Source organism: Brachyhypopomus gauderio, chromosome 13 (genome assembly GCF_052324685.1).
Source record: "Brachyhypopomus gauderio isolate BG-103 chromosome 13, BGAUD_0.2, whole genome shotgun sequence".
Classification (NCBI taxonomy): domain Eukaryota; kingdom Metazoa; phylum Chordata; class Actinopteri; order Gymnotiformes; family Hypopomidae; genus Brachyhypopomus; species Brachyhypopomus gauderio.
Window position 1 is genome coordinate 12,625,569 of NC_135223.1, and position 11,962 is coordinate 12,637,530.

Below are 11,962 nucleotides of genomic sequence, written 5' to 3' on the forward strand. Positions count from 1 at the left end.
CTTTGTTTACACGGCAACGTCGACTCCTCCTCCGACAACTCTCGGCAACGTACACACGCCAATTTGCATGAAGGCCATTTTGAAAATGTTTCATCTCACAGAGCTTGCTAGAGGACATAATTGGCGATCGGGTTTGATCTCTGAGGTCTGGAAGGCCACCGAAGGGACAGACGATTGCAGTCCACACTGCAAACCCTCCAGCAGGGCTGTGAGCTGTACAACAACTCAATTTTTCTAACCTGGGTTAAAGCCATATTAACACACTGCTTTTAATTCCCTCTGAGAGAGATAAAACTGTGAAATCGTGAATACTGAATAACAGAAGGAAGATGTGTACCTGTTTTTAATAGCAGCTAAAACAACTATTGATGTCATTCAGTCAAAACAAGCAGATTGCTGGCAGTTGGTTGGTTCAATGTGGTGTGTCATGTGTGACATGTGGTGCGCTGCCCAGTGGCAACGGTTCTGTTTTTTCTAAGTCAGTCATTTATGCTGTTTAAAACTACCTTTTGATAACACCGTTCTGAACGTGTGTGTCTACGTGGATGTGTGTGATTGAGTGCATGCATGAGTTCATGGACTACTGACAGTGATCATGACAGTGTTCATACACTACTGACACTGTTCATGATAGTGTTCATTCATTACTAACAGTGTTCATGACTGTTCATACATTACTGACAATGTTCATGACAGTGTTCATGCACTACTGACAGTGTTCCTACACTACCGGCTGTTCATACACTACTGACAGTGATCATGACAGTGTTCATTCATTACTAACAGTGTTCATGACTGTTCATACATTACTGACAGTGTTCATGACAGTGTTCATGCACTACTGACAGTGTTCCTACACTACTGGCTGTTCATGCACTACTGACAGTGTTCCTGCACTACTGGCTGTTCATACACTACTGACAGTGATCATGACAGTGTCCATACACTACTGACACTGTTCATGACAGTGTTCTTTCATTACTGACAGTGTTCATGACTGTTCATACATTGCTGACAGTGTTCCTGACAGTGTTAATGCACTACTGACAGTGTTCATGACAGTGCCCATACACTACTGACAGTGTTCATGACGGATACACAACTAACAGTGTTCCTACACTACTGACTGTTCATACACTACTGACAGTGTTCCTACACTACTGACTGTTCATACACTACTGACAGTGTTCCTACACTACTGACTGTTCATACACTACTGATAGTGTTCCTACACTACTGACTGTTCACACTACTGACCTTGCCCATACACTACTGACAGTGTTCATACACTACTGACAGTGTTCATACACTACTGACAGTGTTCATACATTACTGATAGTGTTCCTACACTGCTGACTGTTCATACACTACTGACAATGTTCATACACTACTGACAGTGCCCATAAACTACTGACAGTGTTCATACACTATTGACAGTGTTCATGACGTTGCTCATACACAACTTAGTGTTCCTACACTACTGACTGTTCATACACTACTGAGAGTGTTCGTACACTATTGACAGTGTTCATACACTACTGATAGTGTTCATACACTACTGACAGTGTTCATACATTACTGATAGTGTTCCTACACTGCTGACTGTTCATACACTACTGACAATGTTCATACACTACTGACAGTGCCCATAAACTACTGACAGTGTTCATACACTATTGACAGTGTTCATGACGTTGCTCATACACAACTTAGTGTTCCTACACTACTGACTGTTCATACACTACCGAGAGTGTTCGTACACTATTGACAGTGTTCCTACACTACTGACTGTTCATACACTGCTGACAGTGTTCCTACACTACTGACTGTTCATACACTGCTGACACTGTTCATACACTGCTGACAGTGTTCATACACTACTGACAGTGTTCATACACTGCTGACAGTGTTCATACACTACTCACAGTGTTCATACACTACTCACAGTGTTCATACACTATTGACAGTGGATTTCTCTTTGTGCACAATGACCTGCTGGTGCTTTTCATTATAGATCTGTAAAAAAGAGTAAGTATAGATGGAGATATGGATGGATATCAGGAGAGAGAGAGGGAGGGAGGGGGAGAATGAGAGATGAGGAGGAGGAGGAGGAGGAGGAGGAGGAGGAGGGAGGATTGGGAGAATAAGAACATTCTGCTATAATGAGGGAGTGGTGTTGCAGTTCTGTGTGTGCTCCATTTGTTTTCCTTGTCCTGTTGCTGTGATCAGCTGAGTTATCATTTACGTTAGTGAGCATGAGTGGGACTGAGGTTCTGGAAATCAGCCAACTAAAGGATTTATGCTTCATCAGTGGTTAACCAGTGTTGTCTACCAGATTACTCTGCTGCCTGTCAAGCAATCAGAACGCACTAAGAAAAAGTATCGACAGGACTTATTATTACACAGACAGCCATTTCTCATTCATGTTTCCAATCAATTGAACATATTTTTTTAATGAAAATTGCTTTAGCAGTTAAAAGTTGGTCGTCTATGTTTGTAATGTTTTTAGCAGTTAAATGTTGATCATCTAAGTTTATAATCTTTTTAAGAACCAACAATTTTCATCTCCATTGCCTATATTAGCAAACGTTTTTAAACGCTAAAGCAATTTTTAAAATCACTTCATTGGAATCATAGCCATAATAATTCTGTTAATAATTAGGTCGACTTTAGTGCTTGAGTTATTTTAGTTTATTATTGGTTCCACCAGAGTGAACAGGTTCTCCCCTGCTGAGGCCCACAGGAGACCCACACAGAGATAAGCAGCACTACCATCAGCATCTGTCAGCCAAAGGGCCTGACTCGTTTGGTCCAGTGTGAGCTCATGAACAACACAGGGAATCTAAGTCTAGATTTCTATCATTACAGATGCCATGTAACAGTAATCATATTTCTGGAATTTCCAGAATAACACTTTATCTGTTTTTATAGAGATGTTGAAATTTGATAATGATGAGGAATTCCTATGACTGTTTTCATCTTCTCCCTTCAGTCTGCTGTCTCTCCCTCAGCTCTTTTCTCTTTTTCTTTCTTTCTTTCATTCTTTTCCTCCCTCTTTCTTCATCTGGATACACTGTGCTGATCACATTTGCTATTCACTATGACACATGTGGAACTGCACACACTCCACACCTGCTTTTAATTACCAGCACACACACACACACACACACACACACACACACACACACACACATTGCGAAGGCGCTTCACAACCAGAGTTTGGCCTCTCATTCAAGTTCTATTACTTTTGCCAGTCCCTGATTCTTTCCCCGTTCAAGGAATAGCTTTATAGTACTTAAATATTTTTTAATAAAATATCAGAACAATTAAATATTGTTAAACATCTAGGCATGAATCTTGGGGGTTTGGGATGCTATGGTAAAAACTGATGCAGCACTAGCCAACAGGCTGCCAGGGCTCACGGTGCTTTTCCACTAACTGGACCATGAATGTTGACAAAAACTCTATAGGCTGATTTTATAGACACAGACAGTCCTTGTCCCACATAAGTGGCTTTCAACAAACAACCCTCATCCTCATTTAAATTATACTGTAATTCAGTTTACGTCTGTCTAAAAACTACATATAGTACAATTTAGTCTAAATTTGACCAAGACGCCGCCAAGTCCCTGTAAAACGCGCCAGACTAAATTAACTGCAGTTCTAGGGGCCCTGGGGAGTATTGTGTGAAACTTTGATGCTTCCTGTGGGTGGGGCATGACACCTGGGAGCCTGATCACACACCTGGTCCAGCTTATTATGGGCTTATTAATTAGCAAATCAGTTGAACTGAGTCTGTGTCAGAGTTTGGAAACACATTCACCTTATGACCAATTCTAAGTAATACTGGTTACTCCATGCAGGTCTTAGCACCTGTGCTGGTCCATATTTTAATAGTATTATATACGGAACTGGATGACTCTAATGACTACTTAAAATGTGCATTATAAAGTGGGTCCGGAAGTTTCTGTTTTAGTGCAGATCTTAGCTGCTGAGTGGAATACAGTAGAAGACGTTGTGTTCACCTTGTGTCCTAAGACAGCGGAAGATGTCGTATTCACCTTGTGTCCTAAGACAGCGGAAGATGTCGTATTTCACCTTGTGGCCTAAAGCAGCGGAAGATGTTGTATTCACCTTGTGGCCTAAAGCAGCGGAAGATGTTGTATTCACCTTGTGGCCTAAAGCAGCGGAAGATGTTGTATTCACCTTGTGGCCTAAAGCAGTATTTCTCCCAATAAGGTGTAACCACAGCTACAGAACATCGACAGGGACCCAGCTGGATTAAGTGCTTTCACTGGACTCTGTGCTAATCAAATAATGCCTCTTGTTTGGTCTTAAGCAACAGATCAAGACTGCATCTGAAACTGTAACCCATTACAGGGTTAGATGGTCCAGAACAGCTGCAGTTCCACCCCAGTCCAACCCAACACTCTGCCCGTTCTCAGCATGTCTGCAATCCACCTGAGGAACTCACTCTGTTCCTGCAGCTATGCAGACCGTAGTGCACAAGCACAGCTGTGCTGCAGAAGAATAATAAAAAAAAAACACTTCAGCAGATTCTGGCAAAAATAGATATACATTTTATTTAGGTTATTTTATATAAAAGACCACTCTTCCTTGTACAGTTCTGCATTTTGCAGGATGAACAAATTAGCAGTCAGTGCTGGGCACAAGATTATGTGAGCAGTCGCAGAGATAGGGTTTGTGATCATGGTGGGGAGCAGACCACATACAGATGTAATGAAGTACTGCATGCAGACACAGCATAGCAACAGGGCAGCCGTGTTCACCGGAGCACACCAGCCAGCCAGAGACAGCACACGGGTCAAGACATCATACTGACCCAACGCAGGAAACAAGATTACGTCCTGTGCATGTGCTTCCCCATTTAAATAACAGCGAGAACACACAACACACAAATTGTATTTGCCTATATAAATATTCATTATCTAAATATTTTATAGGGATACCAGTATGTATAAAGTGTCATTATAATGTAAAATATGTATGCATATTTAAGCAAAAAAGATAAATAATTTGAATGACAATAAGTTTTTAACAAGTTTTAACCCATTCCTGTACAATGCTGTGTGGACTACAGTATAATACAAAGTGCAGAGTCATGTTCTATAAGCATATTGACATGATTTCCAGCTCTGTCCACTTCTCTCTCTCTCTCTCTCTCTCTCTCTCTCTCTCTCTCACACACACACACACACACACACACACACGCACACACACACACACACACTTGGATAGACATAAAAACAAACCAAAGACAAAACATTCTACCCCTCAGGAAAAATTGGTCACTGTTCAACCAGCCGAAGTACCTGGCAAGTTATCAGTACTTGTTTGAATGTTTAACATTTCACCATGAGCAAAGCGCTTTCCTCCTCTTATGCGTCTTCATGTGTGTCAAACCTAAAACAAATCTCACAAGCAAAACACATAACAGGGCTAAAATGACAAGAAATAAGTCTTCACAAACAAATTCAAAACAGCATATCTTTAACAAATATTCAGACTGCTAAACAATCATTCAGATTCAAGGTTTGTTCAGTTAAACCATTTCTGAAAGCACCATATTTTTTGTAAGCACCTGTCAAAAGCACAAACCATAAGCCAGTGGTGATCAAGCAGTCACCCAGAGAATAGAGATCCCAGTGCCACCCTCATGAGTGATCTGGTTGATCCGCCCGCGAACGCAGTCCAGCGTGACGTAGACAGCGGTACCGTTCTGAACTTCAAAGGACACCCTCACCCCAACACTGGCCCACTCACTACCCTCAGGCATGTGACCCCCGACCTGCTGAGCCAAAAGAGCAGAGGGTGCCCCCTGCTGGCCTTGTCTGTGCAGCGCTAGCTTCACTACACTACAGGAGTGGATGAGTTTCACATTCAGCGCCACGTTGGCTGTTCCGGCTTCTCGGAACACAAAGTTTCGGCGGGCGTGGGGCTCGCCCGTGCCTGCCAACCGGATGTGCTCGGCGGCTGGACCCACCTGCTGGAAGAGCAGGGCTCTGTTCCGGACGGCGCCAGACGGTAGGCCCGTCCGGCAGACGGTGGCAGCGAGGGAGGATGAGACGCTGACGGGGATCCAGAGCAGACTGAGCAGGCTGATCCCGGAGCTGTCGCCGAAGTAGCGGATGTTGCACTGGGATGGAGTGAGGACCTCAAAGTTCAGCCAGTCACCCGCACCCACGGCGGTGGAGGCGGAGAGCGTGACCGAAGTGTCCCGGTAGTTGACCCCGGACTTGAAGGAGCGCGCCACCTCTTGGTTGCTGCCGTTGGTGTTGACGTAGGCGACCAGCGAGAACCCTTCGCGCACGCAGGTGTGGCCCATGGCGTAGAGCGCCTGCTGCAGCACGAACTTCACCACCCCGCGCTCCGTGAAGCGCACGCCACGACTGTCGTGGGTCAGCGCCACCACGTACGGGTCGGAGACGGCCGTGACGCGGAACGCCGGCCGGTAGTTGCTCTGGTAGTGGGCGGCCGTGGAGGCGTGGGCCGTCATGGCCACGGCTCCGGTGTCGTGCGAGAGCCAAAGCAGGCTGAAAGCAGAGGCTCCCAGCTCATACAGCTGAAGGTCCCTGCTCTGGTTGCAGTGCTGGTTGGAGCTCTTCAGCACCAGCGACAGGGTCTGGTTGGGCTCCACTTCGGCTGCCGCGCTCACGCTCACCCCCTGCACGTGCTTCCTCTCCGGCTGCTCCACCCGCACGCCGCTGAGGTCGCGACCTTCCTCCTCGCTACCGTTCAGCCGCACGCCCACCTGCAGGAAGTTCCGGCAGCTGTGCTTCAGGGCGAAGTTGTGGTCCATCCAGAGCAGGCCGTGCTGGAGGAGGCCGAGGGAGCCGTCATGGCCCGTCAGCAGCTCGGCCGCCTTCCGCCCCCGCACGTTCAGCCGCAGGCCCGGAAACACGCCGCCGCTTCTCGACCCAGCAGGGGGCAGTGTCACCGAAGCGGCCCATGACTGCGACAGCGTGTTCTCGGACAGCAGGCCGCACACGGCGTCACCGGTCGCGGTGCAGGGCACGGCCGTCGGCCCGCCGTCGCAGTCTGAACACGCCTGGCACTCCTGCAGCTCCTGGTTGTAGAAGTACTCATGGCCGCACAGGCCCGTGGAGATCTCTCGCTCAGACACACCCAGGCACCGGAACCCCCCTGCCCACACAAGCACAGGGCATGTGTTAAAGCACTTCTTCAGCTCATGCTGCTAATAAGTGGCCAAAACTATTTAAGGTCAATTTGCATTATGCAAATTAGACCAGGCTTATTGGTTCAAAGGTAGTTTACACAAATGTTTAGCCACTGTGTCATTTTGGGACAGTGGTTTTAGACCTGTTTGTTTGTTTGTCTGTCTGTTTGTTTGTTTGTTTGTTTACCTGGCGTATTGAGACATTTCACTCGCTCTCCACACAGGTTTGGGATCTCCAGGCACTCATCTCTGTCCTGGATAATAATAAAACATTTTTTCTTATTGTTGTAATGAACAGATCAGCCTTCTACAATGTAAGCCTATTCCTGCTCTAAAAATGTATTTATAATCGTGGAAAAAAGATTCATAAAACACACAGATTACTAAAATCTGCTATTGGGGCCAGGTTCTGACTTAAAAAATTAAAGCTATTTTCCCACTTTACCTTACCTTTACCTTATATCTAGTTACCTTACCTTTACCTTATATCTAGTTAGATAACGTCACACTGTGGAAATCTGCATTGGAAATTAAAGCAAAACAGCACACGAAGGTTCAGATTTCCTCATAATACCTGACATATCCTGTCAGCGTTGGGTGAACACTGGGACACCAGAAAGAACCCCGGCGGGCACATGGTGCACCTCTCACACTGGGGCGGCTGCCTCTGGACGTCGCAATACTCTTCAGGGTCGCAGGCGCTGTGGCAGGCCAGCAGGGGGCGATCGGTGTCCCCAGCCACGTCCATCACCTTGGTGTCCACATCCATTTTGTGGACGGCGTAGGATTTCTGCAGGTGACTGCGTGCTTGACTCCGCAATCCTGCCAAGTGGCTCTCGAAGTAGCTCTGCAGCTCCCCCTGCAGGCCCTGGAAGGACACCTGCTTGACGGTCTCGGAGAGCAGGCCGTACTGCGCCTTGACCACGTCCATCTGCTCGTACATACGCCGCTGCTGTTCTAGGACCTCGCGCTGTTGAGACAGCAGTGCCCCCTGCTGGTCGACCAGCTGCTGCTGCAGCTCACGGATCACCAGCTGCTGAGCACGCAGAGCCTCCACCAGCTTCTCCTGACCTTTGGCCAGCTGCAGGTGCAGGACAAGCGCGTCCTCAGAGGGAACCTCGTTCTCTCCTGGAAAGCAGCAGATGACAAAGACCCAACTCTCACCAGAACACGGCACAGACATCATCAGAAACCCAAATCTCCCTCAGAGACAGAGCGCTTACTCACTCTGGAAAACAGTACAGACCCACACACATCACCACAAAAACAAACCCAGCTCACACAGACGGCATTACAGAGCCTCGTTGTTTTCTGGTTTCCTATTCCCAGCCCAGACAGGCCACATAACGTATCCATAACTTCCACAGTACCTCCAATTTTAGCTCCAGCATACAGCGGCAACACTAGCCTCAGTCTCCATTGGAAAAAAAAAATAAAGAGTCATTAGTGACGCTAGTCTGTCCTGTGATGGAGACAAGCTTAAGGCCCAGTTCTCTCTGCAAAACAGACAGCATTGCAAACCTCAGTCTGTCCTGTGATGAAAAAGACAGCAATACGGACTATCCTGCCCCAGAGCAGGACAGCACAGGACACTGACAGCAGCACTACATGTCATAGTTAACAGATAACATCACACACTCCACACCTCCCTCAGACAGTTCAAGGACAACATTACAACTCAAGGGCACAAACCACCACCTCTCTCTGGTTTGTTTTCTCACAATCAATACAGAAGAGATTTCTGGCATGCTGATAAATAATATTTTGACATTTTTAGCTAAACTTTAGGAAGGTGCAGACCCTGGTGTTGGTAGCACTGTCACCAGTCCAGACTCAGCCCTGCCCTTCTTATTAGCATACGCAGCCTGAATATATGAGATGGTGTGTACTGATATATGCATATTATAACGAATTTCGTCTCATACAAAAGTCATTTTCCCCTCTTCCTCTTCCTACAATTTGAAGCTATGAAAGTTGTATGGAATGAGATCAAAGCAGCTCAAATATTCTAGACAGATGACTGCCAGAAACGGTCTTTCTTCAGTAATATAACATGCTTTCCTGTGTAGCTTACCAGATGTGAGGGGCTATATGGATAATACTACTTGTTTTTCAAGTACACATTGAAACGTTTGTTTAGGCAGTATGTTGCAACAAAATTAAGTAGTCTATATACGGACCAGAATCAGTATGTATTTCCAACGCTTAAGTTTTAATCTTTTAAGCTTTAAGTCTTGTCTGAGGAGCCAGGCGAGGCTCCCAGACAGCTGGAACCGCTGTTTCAATTCACCTGGTTTGATGTCACATGTAAGTTGTACTCCCAACGGCGGGCCGCCGAGGTCCGACGCAGGATATCCAATGTCCGGAAATTCCCCCAGAAACTGAGCGGCTCTATCCGGCATATGGATGAGAGTAGGCTGGCCACTGGCGACGTCTTCGGCCCCAGACACGCACCCGTCTGCCAGGCAAGGTCTGGGTCTGGGCTTTGGCCGTATCCTCAAAGGCAGTCTGCACTCAATCCCTTTGCATTCTCGGGTGTCGTTAATGGGTCTTTTAGCGGTAACGCAATCTGCTCCGACGCACCCGGGACCGACAACTTCAGCGAGGCGCATCCTGACAGCTTCTCCAGCGTGCTCTCCCGAGCGCTCGTGCTGCGACTGAAGAGCGGCGCGAGGCTCCGACGCGTCAGCCGAGGGCGAGTTTGAGAGCGCGTGCTGATAGTTCGGAGCAACTGGTACAGTTCTGCTGCGCGCGCTCGGGTGATACTGGCGCGGCGGTCTGGACGACCTGCCTCGCGCGCAGTGCGTCCCGGAACAGGGTCTCGGGTCCCGCGTCTCTCCCGCGTGGCACTGCGTCCCCGTGCACACCTCTGCGACACTCTCCCAAATGATATACGGCAACAGTAAACACCACACCAACAGTAAAGTCCTCACGGGCGATGACATTTTAAGTCATCAATCTCTAAATAAATAGAAAAATAAAAAATGTTAGACAACTGAGATAACTGAGTACACCAGCACCAAGTGTGGACCCCAGTGAGACCGACTGGGTTGAGGATTCTTTAATACGCTCCCATCTGAGTTGATAACACTATAAATAAAAATACATTTAGGGTCTATTTCGAGGCGGTTTCCGAGATTTGATTATTAATCCGACCGATCGACATAACACGTTCCTTTCTGTCGCTCTTTGAAAAACTATTTCGTTTGCTGGGTAGCTACATCAAGTTATCCACGGGACATTTACCTGCTTCTCTTCAGTGATGTGGCTTTGCTGTCGGTGAGTCGGTACAAATACACACAGCGCGAGGTGAGCATCCCCCCCGTTGGCCGCCTGACCCACTCTAAGCGGTTCTGGAGGAAAATGTCAGTATGTGGCATTCCAAAGGCTTAATTAGCATCAGGTTTCCCTAGTCTGAGTTTAACCCCTCGCTTTCCCCGCGGCCCCCTCGTTTCCCTCCTCCGCTACATTTGCTTTGATGTTTCGGTGTTTGTTTTCTCTCCTCGACACTTTTAACACTTTATATCTGGACGGATGAGCGCTAGAGGGACTGGGCTTATGTAACAAATACGAGTCTATTACTGAAATGCGCAATACAGACAGAAAAAAATTAACTTCGTCTGGGATTTTTGCCAAACCCCTTCTCCAAGCCCTCTATTCAAGTTACATTTATCCTCAGATTTAGTCATTTGGACGCATACACAGTCCAGAGAGAGTACGGTGCCGGACCAAAATACATTTGTTTTGTCCCTGCTAAATTCGTGAGGCCCCGAATTCAACGCTCTGGGGCATTTGTACGACGGTCTTTGTTGAGGATTTTGATTGTTTGGACAGCTGTCGTCCCTCATCCAAAAGCTGTCATGGACATACCTTTTCGGACCAGTGACCTGTGGAGAATACCGGCCACACAAATCTCGACTATAATTAGTGTTTGAGGTCGTCGTTATGACATCGTAAATTTTGGTGCGTTCTGGACCTTTTGCCCTAAGGTCAAGAGTTCTTGAAAATTCTTCTAATGACTCGGACTTTTGTGTGGCTAATAACTTTTCCCTACTAGACTTTAGCACACATTTAACAGTTTCATCATTTAATCTTTTAATTGTTAAAGCCTTTCTTTCTTTCTTTCTTTCTTTCTTTCTTTCTTTCTTTCTTTCTGTGTCTGCTTATGATGCAAATGTAATCAGCAATTAAAGTGTATTTAATTTAAACTGCTTCATAAGGACACTGCTAAAGTGCTCATTGCTTTTTTAGAAAAACACGTAAACATGGTCAGCACCGTCTGAGCAAATTTGTATCTTTTTCACAGAGGTTAACATTCACTCTGCTTTGAGCAACCCTGAAACGTTCCTACATTTTGGGGTGATCTATGTATTTTACCGCTATACAGACACAGGCTGACTTATTTATTGCGCATGGATTCACTTCCAGCAGATGGCGCTGTTACATTCCTAGTAAATCTTTAATGGAACTAATCGTGTTGCTCGATTAAGCCATGCTGTGAGTTTTTGATTAAGTTGAGTTGATTAAGTTGAGTTGTTTTCGCCGTTGCAGTCACTGCTGCAAGGTCTATAGTTGTTGTAAGATGCAGACCCACGAATCCCTTAGCCAGGATAAAGTAACCCTAATTGGTTTTTAAAGATAGGCCTTCCTTTCATTTAACACTTACCATGTCATACACACCTAACCACATGGCCTTCTGCTGTTATTTGACACCAACTATATATATATATATATATATATATATATATATATATTTTTTTTTTT

The 11,962-nt window shown here is 46.1% G+C and overlaps 1 protein-coding gene across 1 annotated transcript; it reads right to left on the reverse strand.

Moving 5' to 3' along the window:
* Positions 1 to 5,295: 5,295 nt before the first annotated feature.
* nell3 (NELL (neural EGFL like) family member 3) lies at positions 5,296 to 11,129 on the reverse strand. The gene is made up of 6 exons (XM_076971100.1): positions 11,069 to 11,129; positions 10,445 to 10,551; positions 9,489 to 10,159; positions 7,773 to 8,326; positions 7,386 to 7,452; positions 5,296 to 7,164 (listed from the first exon to the last, which is right to left on the reverse strand). Exons 3-6 carry the CDS (start codon positions 10,141 to 10,143, stop codon positions 5,636 to 5,638), a joined length of 2,805 nt encoding a protein of 934 aa, XP_076827215.1. The 5' UTR covers positions 10,144 to 10,159; positions 10,445 to 10,551; positions 11,069 to 11,129; the 3' UTR covers positions 5,296 to 5,635.
* Positions 11,130 to 11,962: the final 833 nt, after the last annotated feature.